At 36.9% G+C, this 20,823-nt stretch overlaps 1 protein-coding gene across 2 annotated transcripts in view; it reads right to left on the reverse strand.

Moving 5' to 3' along the window:
- SMAD2 (SMAD family member 2) overlaps window positions 1-20,823 on the reverse strand; it is an 80,087-nt gene that overhangs the window by 16,842 nt on the left and 42,422 nt on the right. For both annotated transcript variants that reach the window (XM_043444515.1, XM_043444514.1), the window contains exons 3-6: window positions 7,140-7,229; window positions 5,890-6,083; window positions 4,382-4,516; window positions 2,043-2,117 (exon numbers count right to left, since the gene is read on the reverse strand). In XM_043444515.1, coding sequence (XP_043300450.1) covers window positions 2,043-2,117; window positions 4,382-4,516; window positions 5,890-6,083; window positions 7,140-7,229 — 494 coding nt within the window. The remainder of the gene's footprint in view (window positions 1-2,042; window positions 2,118-4,381; window positions 4,517-5,889; window positions 6,084-7,139; window positions 7,230-20,823) is intronic.

The raw sequence follows: 20,823 nt of genomic DNA on the forward strand, positions 1-20,823 counted from the left end.
GGATTTTCCCGACAAGAAAACTAGTATGGGGTGCCATTTCTTCTCTAAGGGATCTTCTAGACCCAGGGGTGGAACCCGGGTCTCCTGCACTGCAAGTGGATTCATTACTGACTCAGCCACCAGGGAAGCGAATAACCAGTGATTATACTCATCTTATTGCTCCTCACGTTTCAACTATATTATCCAACAGGCACTAATTGGAATCCTTATGGCCTTTTGTGCCTGGCTTCTTTCACCTAATATAATGCTTTCAAAGTTCATCCACATTGTAGCATGCACCAGTATTTCATTCTTTTATGTGGTTGGATAATATTCCCAAGTATGGATATAACTCATTTAATTTATCCATTAATCATCTCATAGACAATCTAGGTCATTTCTACTTTCAGATTACTATGAATAATGCTTACATTTGTGTGCAAGTTTAGTTTGGACATGTTCTCAATTTTCTTGGGTCAAACTGCTGGGTCTTATTGCTATTCTTTATTTAACTTTGAAGAACAGCAAATCTTTCCAAAGTAACTGAGCCATTTTACATTCCCACTAGCAACATATGAAGACTCTTAACTTCTCCTATCTTCATCAAGACTTCTTATTCTTCTTTTTTGACTACAGAGCTTCCCGGGAGGTGCAGTGGTAAAGAATGTGCCTGCAATGCAGGAGACCTGGGTTCGATCCCGGGCTCAGGAAGATTCCCTGGAGAAGAAAATGGCGACCCACTCCAGGATTCTTGCCTGGGAAAGTCCACGGACACAGGTGCCTGGCAGCTATAGTCCATGGGTTCACAAAGAATCAGACTTTTTTATTACAGCCATTCTAGAGGGTATGAAGTGATATGTCATGATTTTATTTGCATTTTCCCTGATGACTAATGATGTCATCAGAGTATATTTTTATGGTATTCACGTCTAAGTGTCACAGAAGCAACTGTCCATCATAGGGCAAAAAGGAACATGGCTGATTTAGGAATACAATTCTATGAGGTCCAGTGGTTAGGACTCTGTGCTGAGGGTAGGGAATGAAGAACCCCACAAGTCATTTAGCCAAAATTAAAAAAGAAAGAAAAAGATTTACAACATGCTATATCCAATGATCATCATCTACTTTTCCTGGTTATTTACTATTCTGAAAAGCTATAAAGTATGATTAGCTATAGCAGAAGCTTCTTCATTTGGAAATCGAAATAATGAAAGAATTTAAGCAACAGAATTATTGTAAAGAGAACCACCCAAGCCCCTGCTATTTAGAAAATCACTTAGATTATCATAAATATAGAATGCTTCAGTATAAACTGTGTAGAAAAAGCTATGCTGTAACTTGGCAGGTTGTGATATTAAGCTGTCCAATCCTTAAGATACAACCAGGATGGAATAAATCAAGATCTACAATTACAGGGACATCACAGCTACTTCACTGGTAACCTATCAGTTATTATGCGTTACATGCACTCTATTATATAACAACTTTTCTAAAGTTTTGATGTGTGTAATATTTATTACATGTCAAAATTTTTTCTTCATTGTGTTTAAAGTTGATAGCTGAGTATTAGAAATTGAAGCAGGTCAAGTACAATATACAGGGTACTTTATGTAAACAATCTACTATAATTCAGAACTATTAAGTTAAAAGAGCACTAAAAAGCTGATCCCCATATCTTACTTCCAAGTTCCTCTGAAAACCTGTTATTGGGTTAATTAATTAGAATCTTTTATCACAAAGACATTTATTCATAAAGTCCCTAAAACTGTAAACAGAAGCATAAAACACTTGAAAAATATCTGAGTGTTCCCCGATTTTTATTTAACTCTAATAAGAGAAAATCCTAACAATTATTCTGCAGAGTAGTACGTGTTAATCTTTCACTGACAAAGAGGGTCCTCTCTCTGATTGCTCAAATATGATTAAATCAAAATAAAAGATTTCATTTTTTTGATAGGTATCCCAACTTTTCTAAACATAAGGGTTAGTAATAATTTTAGTGAATTTCAAACACGACAAAATTGTGTATTTAACTACTGAGTAATTTTGAAAATATTTTTTACCTGTATCCATACTTTGGTTCAACTGTTGATCACTTGTTTCTCCATCTTCACTGATATATCCAGGAGGTGGCGTTTCTACAAAAGTTTAGAACAAATTCAAGTACAGCTTCAATTTAATCTCAATGCCTTTTCTCCCAGCTACCAAAGATAACCAACAAATCACTCCAAATAACATATGAATGTTACATAACATCACTATAAAAAGCAGTATTGGATACTGAGGGCTTATGATTCAGGTTCCGATCCAAACCTTACAGGTGAATCCTTAAAACCCACTTGTAATACAATTGAGCTCTCTGTGCATATTTTCTTAGCTATTATTTACATATCTGGCTCGTTCTCATTTGTATATTTTCTGGGGCAAGAGCCAAAAATATAACTTCAAAGATGCCTCAGTTCTTAATCAGTATGTTTAAAATAAATTAGTAACCAAAAAAAATTTTTTTAACCAATGGCCATCGTAAATGGGTACTTAGACACACAACATAGGCACACAAGATTCTGAATTACGAAGTAATACAGGCTGACAAACTACGCTAGGTTCTATAGGGCAAAATATGGTAATATAGTTCAGGAACGGTCTAGCCTGAATTCTACCTAAATAGTGGATTGCTTGAGTGATTTCTAAACAGTTAAGTCCTGAATGCTTGAGGTAGAAAATTAAATTCAAATGAGACTGCTACACAAAACCGAGGTCAATTACTTTCTGAAAATACATAAGATTCTAATGTGTCATTTCCAAAATGGTTTATGAACAAAATGTTTATATTCAGACAGTACTTGAATATCTAAGCTTCATGTAAAATAAAAAATTTATACAATTTTACCAATCATAATTCCAAGCAAGAAAAAGAAGTGTAGGTGATGCAGGTTAAAGGTCTCCTCCATGAACTCTTGTTGACAATCTCTCTTCAATAAGTTAATTTTAAGTTTTAACTTAAGTATCAAACTTTTCATTTTAAATGTCAGTCCCCCAAATTTTTAATATGAGAAGAAAATAAACTCCTTCATAGTAATACGTGAACAACAAAGAATATAAAAATAAGAATATATACATTTATATGCTATTTTAAAAGTTAAATCAAATAAATTTAAGAAGAGCTAAGCTTTGCCAGTTTAACCACCCATGTCTCAAAGGTGTAAATAGGAAAAAATACTGAACTGATAAATATGCTATTCTTTTTCATTTTTCTCCATTATTATTTATACATAAAATAGTAAACAACAAAGGTATAATACTAGTGTCTTGGAGGAAATGTTACAATTTCTTTCACAGTGGAATAAAAAGTGAACACCAAGGTTTTGCTGTCAGTTGGAGCTGGGTAAAGACCCACTGTCCAGAAAAGCAGGTTAAGTATAATCCAGATGTGATTTTCCACTTTGTAAAAGACCCAAATCTAAACAAAGATGATGGAAAATCAGCCCAAATATATCCACAGGTAAAAATCAAACATTTTGATTAACATCCTTCTACATAATCACTGGGTAGGTATCTTACAAGAGCGAATGCTTACACCTCAGTTTCCTAAGGATTGCTGAATTATACTGATTCCCACTTCAGACTTAAGGACTCCCTCAATCCAACACACTACTCACATGTAACTACTTCCAGTCAAATTCCTCTCCCTACAAAATGCCTAGTGTTCACCCTGCTTCCCCTTGTCCTAGCCCCCATTTTCCACAATAAACTCTTTGCCCTGTACTAACTCCTCAAAATGTTTATGTTTCCCAATAAAAGCAGCTTTTATTCTTTAAATCTCCTTTTGGAATAAATAGTAGTAAAAGAAAAAGGCATTAAGATAGTCAGAAAACACTTTTTAACCTTAAAAATAGCTGTTTTTAAAAAGTCTTCTTTTACCTTATGTTTTCAAAATTACCTCCAAAGAACAAGCATTATTTCCATGATGAGACACATTAAGGCAATTTTTTTTTTACTATAGCTGAAACTCGAAGTTCCTTACACATTTTCAGTGGTATAAATAAAACATAAAAGTGGAATAGATTAATACTGCACACGGAGAAAAAAGTTAAAACACTAAAAAATCCAACATACAGCTATATGCTCATGCTTATCCCTTTAGTTTGTACTGGACACATAATGTTATAGAGCAGAATTTGAGAATTATGTGGTTCATTTATTTTTCAGCATTACTGAGTCCCAGATGAAAAAGAACTAAAATAGAAGTTTCCTGATTTTTCAGTACAACATACATGTTGCTATGTCTGTAGAACTAAAATTTTTAAAAAGCCAAACCATAACTTATTTATTAATAGATGAATGTTTATGAACAAAATCTGTATCTATGTCACAGTTTAGGAGACTCAGAAGGCAAAAATACCTGGGATATAATTACTCTGCGGCTCGATTCCTGCTGGGAAGTTAGTGTTTTCTGGAATGGAGTGGGTGTAGTCGTCCAGAGGGGGCAGCTCTGTTAAGATCTCTGTGTGCCGGGGCACCAACACCGGGGGCAAAACTGAAAGAGCGGAAGAAACCCAGTTAACGGCAGAGCAGATGGGAGCAGCCCTTTTATCAAAAGTCTTCACACACAGAAAAGAATTAGCCCGATTAATTTCTGAAGTTTAGGATTGACTTATTTGGTATTATTCAGCTATTGAGAAACTGACAAACCTGATTATGATTTTAATTTACCACGAAGTCCACAATCTAAATCTCCAAGTTCTGATTTATCTTGTACTTTTGGGGAAAGAGTGATCCTGATCATATTATATGACCATCAGTCAGTCAGTCAGTTCAGTCGCTCAGTCATCTCCGACTCTTTGCAACCCCATGAATCGCAGCATGCCAGGCCTCCCTGTCCATCACAAACTCCCGGAGTTTACTCAAACTCATGCCCATCGAGTCGGTGATGCCATCCAGCCATCTCATCCTCTGTCGTCCCCTTCTCCTCCTGCCCCCAATCCCTCCCAGCATCAGGGTCTTTTCCAACGAGTCAACTCTTCGCATGAGGTGGCCAAAGTATTGGAGTTTCAGCTTCAGCATCAGTCCTTCCAATGAACACCCAGGACTGATCTCCTTTAGGATGGACTGGTTGGATCTCCTTGCAGTGCAAGGGACTCCGCAGAAGTTCATAAATCCTCATTGAAAACGTTGCAGTAAGATTTGTAAAATCAAGCTTTTTTCCCCTAAACATAGCAGCATTCTATTAAGTTTCAAGTACTAAGTAAATTGAGTAAGTAAACTGACTGGAAGTCCTGCTGTGAGTTTTACTAAACTGCTTAGTTACAAATGATATCATTAAAGTACATCAAAAAACCAAAGAGCGAAATGACTTAAAACAGTTAATGCAGCAGACAGGTAATGAGACTTATTCAGTTCCAATCAGATTGTGTATCTATAGGATTAGAATTTCCTAGATATGCACTTTGATGTGAAATGTTATTTCAAGAAACTAACGTATCTTTCCCTCTAAGCTATATTTTTCCATAACATATATCAACATTTTCTTAGTATTTTTAATTACCGCCAAAAAATTTACTGAATTCAAGGCAACTTATTAGAGCTTTATGCTCCCCTGGTGGCTCAGATGGTAAAGAATCCACCTGCAATGCGGGGGACCTGGGTTTGATCCCTGGGTCAGGAAGAAAAGGGAATGGCAATCCACTCCAGTATTCTTGCCTGGAGAATTCCACCAACAGAGGAGCTTGGTGGGCTACAGTCCATGGGGAAGCAAAGAGTCAGGCACAACTGAGCAACTAACACTTTCACTTTTCACTATTAAAGAGTTTTATGCCAAAGTTTCCCTGGGTCAATTAGGTGTAAGAGTACCTAATATACTTAAATTCAAGCATTTAACCAAAACAAGGGGAAAAAATCTAATTTTCCTACCTGGTGTCTCAACTCTCTGGTAGTGGTAAGGGTTTACACATACTTCATCCTTTTTAAGATTAAAAGCATATTCGCAGTTTTCAATTGCTTTGAGTTCATGATGACTGTGAAGATCAGGCCAGCGCCATAATCGGCAATATATTACATGAGGCAGTCCTTTTCGATGGGACACCTGAAGACGACCATCTAGAGACCTGTTGGGAAGCAAGGGGAAAAGAAAGATGGGAACTTTTAAAAACAATAAACATACTCAATTGGGCTAAACTAGTACATTAAGAGCATAAAGAAAGGAATGACAGACATTTAGTTAGTTTTAGTGAATACAAGGAAGAAAAATGTACTATCTAATGGATCTGATATAAAGGTAAGCAGCAGCACTAGGGTATTTTTCTTATAAACATGCTACATAAATGACTCAAATGTCAATCAATGAACAGGTAGCCGTTTGGGGAAAAAATGTTTTGTTGTTTTTTTTTTTTGTAAAGTCTCATACAGCTACACGTGAAAAATGTTATCAACATCTATCTTTAGTGACTCAAACTCTTACTTAGGGAGGCTTAAGGGCATTACTTCTGTAGGTGACTGAATTATCAAAAAAGGAACTAGTGTGAAGAATGGCAAATACCAACAATGATGTAAAAGTAACTTACTAAAACTAACATAACTCATTACCCAGTTGTGACTGTTTTGAGTACTGAGGTATATTTTCTATAGCTCACACATAAATGCAGATGGTGATGAAAATGATGCGATGAAATGGACAAATACCAATATGCTCAAAAAGAGAATAAGGTGATTAAAAAAAAATAAATAACCAAAACGAGTCAGCCTAGCATTATTTGTGACATAAGGGGTTCAGTAAATAACCATGTACTTATTAGTATAAAGATGAGATTTAGATGACAGCAAGAAATTTAGCAAAAACTGGTTATGTATCTACTGAAAAATTAGGCCAACAACAGATTATAATCTACCCTCACACTAAAATGAGAATATAGTTATCGAAGCTCCTATTCTTTAGGGGATGCAGTAATTTAAAGATTTAAAACTAGAATTTCATTGATCAACACGTCAGCGGAAACATTTAATATATTTTTAATACTGGCAAGCAGTTATCTTAAATGCCATGCCTTATTTTACATTAAGGAAACATCCTAGGCAAAATTATACTAAGCAACCCACTTTAGGTCTTCCAAAACACCCTCCCTCCCACAAGATCTCTAGGATTCCATAGAGGGCAGAATATTCACCTGGTTTGTTCAGAGAAGCTGTAAAGGCCTGTTGTATCCCACTGATCTATCGTATTTGGTGTACTCAGTCCCCAAATTTCAGAGCAAGTGCTGTGCATAAATTGAAAAACAAAAAGTTGACGTGAACATGGAAGCATGGTTATTCAAATTACCATGATGCAAAACATGGAGAATGTGCAGAACACTTCCTTCACCCAGAAAATATATGCCACTTCACTTTTTCACCGGCATTTAGTGCTGATTTCTATATTTTCTATATGAAGGAAGCCAATAAAATGGAACATGTGACTCCAGATAAGTTATGATTATGTTTTTAAAATGTGAACACCAATGCTCTCTAGCTTAATGAAATCATAACTGTGCCTTTTCCAATTTCCTCTACTCACAACAAAGGATCCTATGCCATTAAGTCTTACTAACAGTGCTTCATTTTATAATCCAGTTTTAAAAAAAAAAATCTAAAAATGGATATCAACTGGTATTTTTAACATAGACAAAATTTCAATTAAAACAGACATATATCCAGTTAAAATTTCCAGCTTATTTGTTTAAGATACATACATATTCAGTTTTACTGAAAATTATTATTGCTCTTATTACTACAAAGGACAAGGAAATGGATTTTGAAGTCATCCTAGCATAGCACACTACCTGAAAATTTTTAAGAAACTGCTACAAGGATTAAAGATATGTGAAAGCACAAAATTTGTAAAAGATACTATGACTATGCAAAGTTGCTGTATCTAGTTTTTCTTCATCAATTCACCTGAAAGACATACACCAGAAAGATTTTTTGAAAAAGTCTGATTTGAAAATTCAAAAATCATAATTTTTCTTCCACATTTCTTTCCAGAATAAGGACAGCCCAGATGTAAGTCCGCCTATTTTCCCTGCCACCACTTCCTCTGAATGAGAATTCTAAGAGGAGAAAAGAAGAGCTTAATAAACAGTCTGGAATCGAACTACTCTCTGCCAAAGGGGCCTTGCCAAAGATAGCAGGTTATACTTTTTTAAAAATGAGGGTCAAAAGACAATTTCTGAAACTCCATTCCAACTTCTTACATGTTATGAAATGATCAAAACTTAAAGGAAGAGAAAGAAACATCTCAAAACAACTTTTGAGCATCCTTTGCTAACCGGCTCACTCACTCAGCATTTCAAAGGGCACTGGTGAAAAGCGCTGCCTTCCTGAGGCTGGGCAACTCGTCCAGTCTCCCGCAGGGTCACTGAGCTGCATTGGAGGCTAGCGTAAGTGTAATGCAGGATGGCTTTGCAAAATGCATTTTCAGACACTTTGGAGCACCTTGTTGAGACATTTTACTGATTCTCTTGGTTTTTTTAGGCTTCAGAAGTCTAACTTCCACTTCTCAGACTACAAGTCAGAAAAGGCCAAACTGGAGGCTAATTCAGACCTTTTCTTTTCTCCCAAAGGTGTACTGACTAAAAAACCATAACATGAATGGTTCTTTAAGATATTTATCAACTATCTACTGGAAACATATAGCACCAAGTGGTTTAAAACAATAAAACCAACCCAGTTCTGGAGTTTCATGAATCTGAATTCAAACCTCCGAAGGAACAGTATACATCTTCCTCTTCTCTCTTTAAAAACAGCCAAAAGATCTTTAAATGACTGAGAAGAGTACATAATGTGGCTATTCTGCTCTTATGAGGCTAAAAAATATTTCATTCAAGAAACTCTGGAACTGACATGAGAAGCAGAAATGTAACAGGGCATGAAGAGCTTAAGCTGTGTTTTATTCAAGCCCTGAAATATATGAGAGAGCAATAAACAGTAGCTGTTAAAAGCATGCAATCAATCTAGAGGCAGACAGAACTACCTCCCAACTCAACTCAGCTACTTTTCCACTGCCATCACAGGGTATTTAAGCCTCAGTTCTATTGACCATTGCAATCTCTCTCATGCAAACTGGAAGGTTTATTTAAAAATAATAAATTTGCTTCTATCAAGTAAAATTTTTCCTCATTTATATATGAAAATTTTCTTAAAGAATCAATCTATATCAAAATATACAAAATATCTAGGATAAATGTAATTATAAATGTGTCAAAACTACAAAAATAAACGTTTTAATTATTACTTAAAGAACACAAAAATCAACCAAAGAGAAAAACATACATCTTCCTAAATAGCAAGCTAACATCATAGCAATATCAGTTCTGCCAAATTTACATATTTGATGAACTCTCAACAAAGATTAAAAAAAATTTTTAAGACTCAAACAAAATTACTCAACATATATAAAAAAAAATTACAAGAATGACCAAGAAAACTCCCACGAAGAAGCAACTGCCTCTACTAGATCCTGAAACACATTATAATCTTCAATAGTGGCAACTGTATGAAATTAATAAAGGAATACAAAACAGAATAGAGGTCCTGCCAGTAGGGCAGCCTCAATCCGGCAAACCTTCCTTTGGATAAAAATGATAGCCTTTAAACAAAATATATTAAAATTAACTATTTGAAAACAAAATAAAATCAACTATTTGGTAACAGTGGAGAGACACAAAGCAGACAGAAACTGAAGGAAAGCCAACCTCTATAGGGGGTGCAGCAGGACCAGGTGAGATGCATTTGCGCGGCTCTGTAAGGCGACCCTCAGTGGAAGCTACCCAGGGGAACTAGACCTTAAGCGAAAAAACGGCAGTTTTAACGACCTGCAGAATCAGAGGGTGGATTTGGGGTTATCGGAAAGGCTGGAAAAAGAAGAGGGAAATCCCATAATGAAGGAAAGAAACCACAAAGGGGAAGAAAAAAAAAAAAAAAACACATCAAAACAGGAGTGTGAATTCTGGCCAGACCCTAAACTGTCCCTGTGGGAGAGGCTGTGGAGGCCTGTTCAAAACCAGCACTTGAAAGTCTGAAAGAACTAAGCTCAGATTTCAGCTACTCCTTTGCTCAGAAGCAGTTTGCACTTTCAGGTGACCCAAAACTGTTTGTAAGAACAAAAATCAACATTCTTCAGAGAAAGATAAGAGAATTTAGTCTCTATGATATTTTGTCCCAAATAGCCAATACAAAAATCACAAAATACTAAACAGGTGAAGAGATAAGAAACTGTTACCCCCTGGTTAAAAGAAAAAACAGCTGTTAGAAACAGACCATTAAAATGAATTAACAGACAAAAATCTTGAAGTAACTACTTACTATGAGCATGTTCATGGACTTAATGAACCAATAGGAATCTCAGGGAAACTATAAAAACAAATGAAAACTCTATAACTGAAAACTACAAAATCAGAAATTAAAAATTAACCTGATGGTGGGAGAAGACATAAGAGTCAGTGAATTTAAAGATGGATCAAAGACGTTATCTAATTAGAACTGAAATAAAAGACTGAATAACAAAATAAAAGTTTCAGTGGCACATGGAGTCCCCAAAAGAGGGCAATTAAGAACAGACAAAAATATTTGCAATAATAATAGCTGAAACTCTTCAACTTCAGTGAAAAACTAAACTTATACTTCCCAGAAACTCAGTGAATAATAAGCAGTTTAAAAATAACACCCATGAAACAACCAAAAACACACTAGGGCATATCACTGTCAAACTGCTAAAAACAAACGTTGAAAAGAAAATCTTTAAGCTCGTGAGAAGTATGAAAACTCTTTCCAGAAAGGAATCCACCCAAACCTTTGCAGTAGAAGACTTGACCAAACTCTAACATGGCTTCTAGAAACCTAAGGCCTCGTCTGTGGTGTGACACAGACCCTCTGGAGTTCCTGCCTGGAAATGCTCAAGACTGCCAAAAGAATTTACCATTTGTCCCAGCCAATACTGATACATAGTCTTCTGGCCTCCTTTTCCTGAGGAGCATCTATTTTAAAAAGCTTACAATTGTAAATCCTTCCTGTCTCTTTGAAATGTATATATGACTCCTACAACTCAGGAGGGGAGGACCTGAAAACCATTCCTTTGAAATGTAACTGATCATCAGGAAAAAAGGGCCTCTATCTGCCTCCCAGTCTGCCCTCTAAGGAAAGGCAGAAGCCTAACTTCTGATAAATGCCTTTCGGCAAACACAGATGGCCTCAATCAGTGACACTAACCAAACCTCTCGCCCACTTGCTGTATATAATTTTTCACTTCCCTGACTCTGTTGCAGACCCCACTCTTGACCCCCGTGCTACTCATTATTCCAGTCACTTCTGTGCAAATTGGAATTGGGCTCACATCTTACCACCCTGATGGTAATAGTTACTGAATAAAATTTGCTTTTTATCACCTTTAACCAATGACACGCAGCTTTGACAGCAACCAAACCACAACAATTCATATGCAGAGAGGCATAACAACAATTTCTCATTAGAAACAACAGAAGCCTGCAGGTAATGGAACAGCAGCTTTAAAGAGCACCAAGGGGAAAAAACCCCTCAACCTAAAACCATAATCAAGAAAATTCAGGATAAAGAGAAATAACAGATGTAAGTTAAATCACGGGGGAAATTTTTAAAGAACTAAAAAGTATAGGTATGTAAGTAAATATAAAAAGATAGTATTCATTTCAGCTTTTCATTTCTACAGAAAGATGATGACCAACTACAGAAAAAACCTATAACTAAAAGTATTCGAGTGTAATTTAAATGACAACGGCAGCAGAAGAAACAGCAGGCGTTTTAGAATCACTACACTATTGCAAAACTAAAAACACAGACTATCACTGGGAAAGCAACCCCCTCCTCAAACAGCCAAGAGCTATAACTAAAGAGTATGTAGAAAACTATTAATAAAATGAAATACTAAAAAATAAGTCCAAAGGAAAGAAAGAACAAATAACAGATGATAACTGAAAACAAAGTGTAAAGAGTAAAACAAAGAGTAGGTCCAACCCTATCAGCGTTAACATTATACATAAATACACCATATACTCCAATTAAGAAAGACTTGTCAGAATGAATACAGTATGCAAAATGTCTACCAAAAAGGGTGTACTTTAAATATAATATATAGATGGGCTGAAAATACAAGAGTGGAAATATAGTTCATATAAGCAGTGAGTTTAATAAAGCATAGTACCAGAAATAGTAAGACTCATGTCTAAAAATACTACCAGAGATAAATATACATATTTCATTGAGAGGGCCAATTCATCAGAAGACCTGTATGCATTTAAAAATAAAGTTCAAAATACACGAAGTAAAAACCGATAGATCTAAAGAAAGAAATGAACAAATCAGTCATCAGAGTTATCTCACGAACTCTTAGGACAGTCAGACTATAAAAAAAAAATCTATATATCATAGTAAGAGCTGTACAGTACTATCAACCACCATCTAACTGACATTTATAGAATCTGCTTCAAGTACACACAGAATATTTAACAAAGAGAGCAAAACAGTGCCTGAGAGTCAGGGGGTGGGTGGTAAGTGCCTGGTTGTTTAGAAGAGGTTAGAAAATTGCCTAAATTTTTCTAGAAATGCTAATTTCTTCCCAGAAATGGCTTTCAATTTACATCACTAAAAAAAACCAGACCAAACTTAGGACAATTTTCTCCTTCCTTCCAGTCTTTGTGTATGGAGACATGTAGTTCAAGACCTCCCAAGAGGACTCCATCAGTTTTCATCATCATGTATTTTAAAAAGGATGGCATGTAATGAGAAGTTATCCACAGATCCTATGGTATGTTGTTGTTTAGTCACTAAGTCATGTCCGACTCTTTTGTGACCCCATGGACTGCAGCCTGCCAGGCTCCTCTGTCCATGGGATTTTCTAGGCAAGAATACTGGAGTGGATTGCCATGCCCTCCTCCAGGAAATCTTCCCAACCCAGGGGAACTCTCATCTCTTAAGTCTCCTGCATTGGCAAGCAGGTTCTTTACCGTTGGAGCCACATGGGAAGCCCGAGGGAAAAGATCTTCAAAGCAAAACATCTGGAAAAAGACGAATTACTGATACAACATGAATGAATCTCAGAAATATTTGACTCAGAGAAGCTGAACATGAAAGACTAGATTCTGAATGATTCCATTTACATAAAGTTCGAGAAGGGACAAAACAAACTTAAAGCGCAAAAAATTCCAACAGTAGTTGCCTCTAGAGGGAAAGAGAACGAAGAACTTCCTGGGTGACTGAATGAAACCTTCTTTATCTTGATAATACTGTAGTGATGGACAGGGAGGCCTGACGTGCTGCAGTCCACAGGGTCGCAAAGAGTCGGACTCGGCTGAGCAACTGAACTGACTGACTGACTGTGCATCTGTCAAATCAAAAACTACTGAGCACCGTGATTTGTGCTCTTTATGATTTGACAATTTTACCGAAAAATACAAGCAAAGGGGGTAAAAATTCAGACAATGAAATAATAAAAATGGAAAGTAGCCAACAAAAAAAATTATATATTAATTTAGTATATAATAAAGTTCCCTATGAATTGACAAGGAAAGATCTCTCAAATAAAATATTAAGTGGAAAAAAAGTACAGTATTTTAGTAAGCTACTCTGTGTAAAAAACAAAAAAAGGACAGTAAAAATATCTTCCAATATCTGTGTAAGCATAGAGCGCGCACACACACACACACCCCGAACCACACACACACACGCACACACACACACACACACACACACACACACACACACACACACACACACACACACACACACACACACACACACACACACACACACACACACGAACCGGAGTTACTTGAGGTGGGGAGAGGGAGGAAAGAGAAAATTTTTCAATGTTTGTTCGTTCTGTTTTTACATATGTATGCATATATATGTGTACACATAAAATATATACAGAGTTTTAAACTATGACAATGTATTGCCTTTTACCAAAATTAAACAAATCAAACAAAAGAATACTGCCAAAGAATTAAACGTTAAGTCAAGCTGTCTTGACATTTCTATTAAAAGATATGCTTCTAACCTTAGATAACTAAGAATAAGAAGTACAGATTGTTATTTTCTATTCTGCGCCATTTCATCTCACTTAGGGCATTAGTTTAGAAGATAACAAATGCCAGTCGGAGGCCTGTTTATTCTGCCAGCAAAATGTCCTCTCTAACATGAGCCTTTGGTACCCATTTTCTTCCACATGCATTTATATCAATGGCCTGCACCTAGCCCCGTTTTAACTTGACTACTAATTCTTTAGGTATGCCTAGCAAAACAGGTCAATTTTTAAGACCTAGTAGTCTAGGGGATTTAAATCAGGCAGTTTTAATTACTCCCTCTTCTTTAAAGAGTCTTTCTACCCAAAGTTTTTATTTATGAACAAAATAAACGCCATAAGACCTTGAGCTTCTAAAGGTCTTTGTATACCTACCACATAGCAAGCGAGGTAGCTGGTGACTAAATTAGTATTTTTATAGCATAAAATCTGAATCGTAATATTCCCAGGCACACTAAATCATAATACTTTACATAACAGTGAGGAAAATGGCTCTCTCAGGTTTTCAGTTTGTTAACAAGGAGTGGCAAGTTATAACTGCAAATATGGACAGTTCCCAAAAGATATTAAAAGAAGTAAATGCAGGAAAAATGTCAGAAAAACAGCACTGATTACAACTACTTTATAAAACTCTTCTGTACATTCTCTATTTCAATAAATCCAAAATGCAACATTATCTTATACTAAATAAGGAAAAACTTTCAATTTTATTTATATGATGCGTCCCAAAGTGAAGAAATGTACATCTGAAAACCAGTGAAATAAGTAATAACAATTACTTTCATAAGTTAGCCAGGCCATATGCCAGGCATCATTAAGACTTAATATATTATGGACCTCATGAGAACCTGCAAGCTACTTACTATCTCGCTTTAAATTTAAGGAAACTGAGCCTCAGAGGGACAGTAAAACAATCTCCTAACAAGTGGCAGGGCCAAGATTCCAGCCCACTCTTGTCCAACAACACTTTCCGCTTCACCAAGAGCTTTCTGAGCTTTTGTTTTCACAGCACCTCTGTCAGCATTTCTGTGACTAAAACCTGGGGATCCCTGGGCACCTCAAATACAGTACTGTCGAGAGTCTGCAATAGTTTTTTTTTAAGTTGTATTTTCATCCCAAGTAAATAGTAACATAAACCTTCTGGACACGTGTTCTGGATAACCTGGTAAACACCAGTCTCACTCTGCTGCATCATCTCAGCATCTCAGTTTGGATCAGGGTTTGACAATCACCTCAGCACCAAGGGTAAGTAGAGAGACTGACTTAACATGTGAGTGACGAGACCACACCAAAAAGGCCAAGTGGTATTAGGATGTGCTAAATAAACTATGCTTCCTAGTAGTCTTAGAGAAAAGAGGTACAGAATTTAGCAATACAGGGCAGATGATAATATGCTGACCTTAAAAGAACCTTAGTCATTCAGCACCACAATCACAATGCAAACAAAAAATCAATATTAACGAATCATTAACTTGATGCTAGAATTTTCTCAGTTACAGAACTCAGTATAAATTAGCCTTTTGATAATCATAAACCTTCACTAAATTATGTTTCTACACATTTAAACAACATTAAGAAGTCCACAAGAAATGTCTACCTATCACTTGAAAGTGAAACATATCAATGCTTCACTGTAAATAAGTAGTAAGGAAGAGAAAGATGGGTCTGAAAACATTAAACGGATAAAAATACTTGATAGGAGTAATTCATATGTTCCAAAGAAAGTATTACATTACTAATTACAAAATAAACTGTAATAATAGCACTGTCCCATACACATTAGCTCAACATCTCCTAAATTTGACTATCTGACTTCAGGACAGTCTAAATACTCAAAAGTTTAAAAAAATTTGCATGCTAACTGGTTAAAGACAAAAACTGGTCTCAGATAAATTCAGCCTGGTCAAAATTTGATATAGTTCACCAATGCAATTAACATACAATAATATGCTGAAATAAGATATAACAGACCAAACATAATAAGTCATCTACAAAGCTGTCTTCGCCTAGATTCAGTCAGATGAGCAAGCACGTCCATATCAGAATCTCATGCAAAGTCCTGCAGACCTTGTACTGGAGATTTCTCCACAATAAACCTATTATGTTTTACTAATTCATTATTTTTCATGACTTTCTTGTCTAAAGATTATATTTCTTCTACAAATCAAAAGGAGTAAGGATCTAGACCGGCATGAGGAAACCCACATATACAACACTGAATACTGAATAAAATTAACAGAATGGCATCAACAAAAGAAACTTTACCTGAGGCTCTAGTTCGATTACTGATGTACTCAAGAGAAACGAGGGGTTTCCCAGGTGGCACAGTGGTAAAGAATCCACCTTAAAATACAGGAGACACAGGAGACGCTGGTTCGATCCCTGGCTTGGGAAGATCCCCCAGAGAAGGAAATCGCAATCCACTCCAGTATTCGTGCTTGGAAAATTCCATGGACAGAGGAACTAGTGGGCACAGTCCATAGGGTCGCAAAGGGTCTGACGCGACTCTCAGCATGCATGCATGATATATGAACTTGTATGAAATAATTTGTATCGACCAGTCTAAAACTCTACTTACAACAGAGGAGTCCTTCCATTTTGTATGTGACTAGCAAGGCTAAAAGTTTATATCAGCTCAGGAATCAAGAGCTGATAACTGTAATAAAAAAAAATTATAGTCTCTATAATTCTATATACTAAATGTGTCTGTATACTTCACTTTATCACCATTATACAGCTGAGGCATGGGAACAAAAAACAAGAAAATGCCTATCTCCAGATAGTTTTTAACCTTGCCTCTATCACCAAGAAAGGAGCTTTAGGAACAACCTTGTTCTTAACAAATTAGCAAAGGATATAAAGGAACAACTAAGAAACTTTCATTGGCTACAGAAAACTTAAGAAAAAACTGCCAACATTTATTTTAAGCATTTGCTTTGTACCTGGCACTATTCTTCATATGTATTACATAATTTATACTCAACCCTATAAAGTGAATTAACATGAATATTATTTTCATATAAAAAAATAAATGTGAGCAGTTAAATAATTCAAAAGGTCACAAAGCTACTGAGGTAACAGCCAGGATTTGTATCAACTTCTGGCTGGCTTAAGAGTCTAAATTTTTCAAGGTATACCTTTGCAGAATGGTGGTTTAAAATCTGTAGGTTTAAGCTTTTATATGAACATGTATTAACTATATTTTCTCATTTCTGTATCCTTGACACGCTGGCATCTGGAGCTTTGATTTCAGAGAGACTACCCCCCTCCCAGGTCTAGAGACAGCAAGGGACTCCCTTGAGAGCTCATCTTTCAAACACAAACCAACAGATTCAGAGCTCACACCTCTACTATTTAATCAAACTCTGACACACCAAGCTAATATTCTTCCTGCTCTAAATCAACCTACGGGTATGTACTAGACAACTAGGAACCACCTCTATAGCCCACAGGCTGACCAAAATTACTAAAACTACCTAGTCCTAAACTTAACTCAGCATATCCACCCAGCACTGTCATTCCTTCCCTGGAAAACTCCAATGAAAGCTCGGAGCCATGCTGTCCTTGCCCCAGTATCTATTTATCAATCCATCTTATTTTTGATGTATTCAAAATTAAGTTGTAGGTACTTTAAATCTAGACACTGAAAGCATGCGTATACTGTTAACTAGAGTTCACTGTTTACTCCTTCTTAGAGGTAACATTTACACAGAGTCAAACAGATCTTAATGGTACCATTTTGTTAAGTTTAAATTTTATCAAATACATAAATTGGGTAACTGTATCCTGACAAGAAGTCCCCTCCTACCCCTTTCTCAGTCAATCCCTCTCACCCCCCCACCCCCAAAGGCAATCTTTCTTCCCCTGTGATGGTGGATGTGCAGTGGTATTTCATTGTGGTTTCACAATGTGCGTTTTCCCAGTGACTAACAATGCCACACACTTTCTATTTGCTTAGCAGTCCTTTCCATATCTTCTTCTGTGATGCATCCAAATCCTTTGTCCATTTTTAAAATAGGCAATTTCCTTCTCACTGCCGAGTTAAGAAATACTTTATAAAGTGCGGATACCATCCTCTTGTTGGAAATATGTTCTGCAAATATTTTCTTCCACTCTATAACTTGTTTATTCATTTAATGGTTTTTGTTGAAATGCTTTTTAATATTGATGGAAGTCTAACTCAATGTCCTCTTATTGCTTTCCATTTCCTTTAAGAAAAAAAAAAAAAACCACTGCCTACGTCCAGGTCACAAACAGCTGAGAAAAGAAGAGAAGAGAAAGGCAAAGGAGAAAGGGAAAGATACACCAACTGAATCAGAGCTCCAGAAAACAGCAAGGAGACATAAGAAAGCCTTCTTATGTGAACAATGCAAAGAAACAGAGGAAAACAATAGAAAGGGAAGGACTAGCGATCTCAAGAAAATTGGCAGTATCAAGGAAACACTTCATGCAAGGATAGATACAATAAAGGAGAGAAATGGCAAGCACTTAACAAAAGCAGAAGATATTAAAAAGAGGTGGCAAGAATACACAGAACTATACAAAAAAGGTCTTAAGGACCTCGATAACCATGATGGTGTGGTCACTCACTGAGCCAGACATCCTGGAGTGTGAAGTCACCGGGTTTTAGGAAGCATTACTAGAAACAAAGCTAGTGGAGGTGAGGGAATTCCAGCTGAGCTATTTCAAATCCTAAAAGATGATGTTGTTAAAAAGCTGCATTCAGTATGTCAGCAAATTTGGAAAACTCAGCAGTGGCCACAGGACTGGAAAAGGTCAGCTTTCATTCCAATCCCAAATAAGGGCAATGCCAAAGAATGTTCAAACTACCATACGATTGTGCTCATTTCACATGCTAGCACAGTAATGCTCAAAATTCTTCAAGCTAGGCTTCAACAGTAAGTTAACTGAGAACACTTCCAAGATGCACAAGCTGGGTTTAGAAAACACAGAGAAACTAGAGATTAAACTGCCAGTATCCACTGGATCACAGAAAAAGCAAGGGAATTCCAGAAAAGTATTTACTTCTGCTTCACTGACTAAGCTAAAACCTTTGTGTGGATCACAACAAACTGGAAAATTCTTAAAGAGATGGGAATACCAGACCACCTTACCTGTCTCCTGAGAAGCCTACATCCAAATCAGGAAGCAACAGAACTAGACATGGAACAACTGGTTCAAAATTGAGAAAGGAGTTTGTCAGTGTTGTATACTGTCACTCGTATTTAACTTACGCAGAGTACACCATGCAAAATGCTGGGCTGGATGAATCACAAGCTGGAATCAAGACTGTGGGGAGAGAAATATCAACAACCTCAGATATGCAGATGATAACCATTCTATTGGCAGAAAAGTGAAGAGGAATTAAAGAGCCTCTTGATGAAGGTGCAAGAACAGAGTGAAAAAGTGGGCTTAAAACTCAACATTTAAAATACTAAGATCATGGCATCTGGTCCCATCACTTCATGGCAAAGAGAAGGGGAGAAAGTGGAAACAGTAACATTTTATTTTCTTGGGCTCCAAAATCACTGCAGATGGTGACTGCCTGCAGCACTGAAATTTAAAAGATGCTCGCTCCTTGGAAGGAAAGCTGTAACAAACCCTGGTGTGTTTAGTCGCTTCAGTCCTGTCTGACTCTGCGACCCTCTACACTGCAGCCCACCAGGCTCCTCAGTCCATGGGATTCTCCAGGCAAGAATACTGGAGTGGGCTGCCATTTCCTCCTCCAGGGTATCTTCCTGACCCAGGAACTGAACCCACCTCTCTTATGTCTCTCGCACTGGCAGGCGGGTTCTTTACCACCAGAAGGTTCCGAGAAGCCCTAGACAAACCTAGACAGTGTATTAAGAACCAGAGACATCACTTTGCTGACAAAGGTCCGGACAGTCAAAGCTATGGTTTTTCCAGTAGTCATGTACAGATGTGAGAGTTGGATCATAAAGAAGGCTGACAGTGAAAAAATTGATGCTTTTGAACTGTGGTGCTGGAAAAGGCTCTTCAGAGTTCGTTAGACAGCAAGGAGATCAAACCAGTCAATCCTAAAGGAAATCAACCCTGAATATTCATTGCCAGGATTGTTACTGAGGCTGACTTGGCCACTTGATGGGAAGAGCCGACTCACTATAAAAGACCCTGATGCTGGGGAAGATTGAAGGCAAGAGAAGGGGGTGAGAGAGGACGAGATGGTTGGATGGCATCACTGACACAATAGACATGAGTTTGAGCAAGCTCCAGGCAATAGTGAAAGACAGGGAAGGCTGGTGTGCTGCATTCCATGAGGTCGCAAAGAGTCAGACATGACTTAACAACTGAACAAATGTAATTCAATTTGTTCACAACAAATTGGTCACAAATGTATTTTCCTATACAAGTTTGATAGTTTTAGCTTTTAGATGAGAACTCTGATTCATTTAGAATTAATTTTTTTGAATGGTGTAAGGTGGGACCAAGGTTCCCTCATCCAGATGGACAGTCCAGTTCTCCCATTATTTGCTGAAAAAGACTTTCCTGTCTCTATTGGATTGCTTTGGCAAACCTGTCAAAAATCAAATAACTATTTGTTGGTTGTTCAGTTGCTAAGCTCTGACTGACTCCTTGTGACCCCACCAACTGCAACACACCAGGCCCCTCTGTCCTCCACTATCTCCTGGAGTTTGCTCAAATTCATGTCCATTGAGTCAGTGATGCTCTCTACATCTCATTCTCTGCTTCCCCCTTCTCCTTTTGCCTTCAATCTTCCAGAGCATTGGGTCTGGCTCTTCCCA

This window comes from Cervus canadensis, chromosome 23 (genome assembly GCF_019320065.1).
Source record: "Cervus canadensis isolate Bull #8, Minnesota chromosome 23, ASM1932006v1, whole genome shotgun sequence".
NCBI lineage: Eukaryota > Metazoa > Chordata > Mammalia > Artiodactyla > Cervidae > Cervus > Cervus canadensis.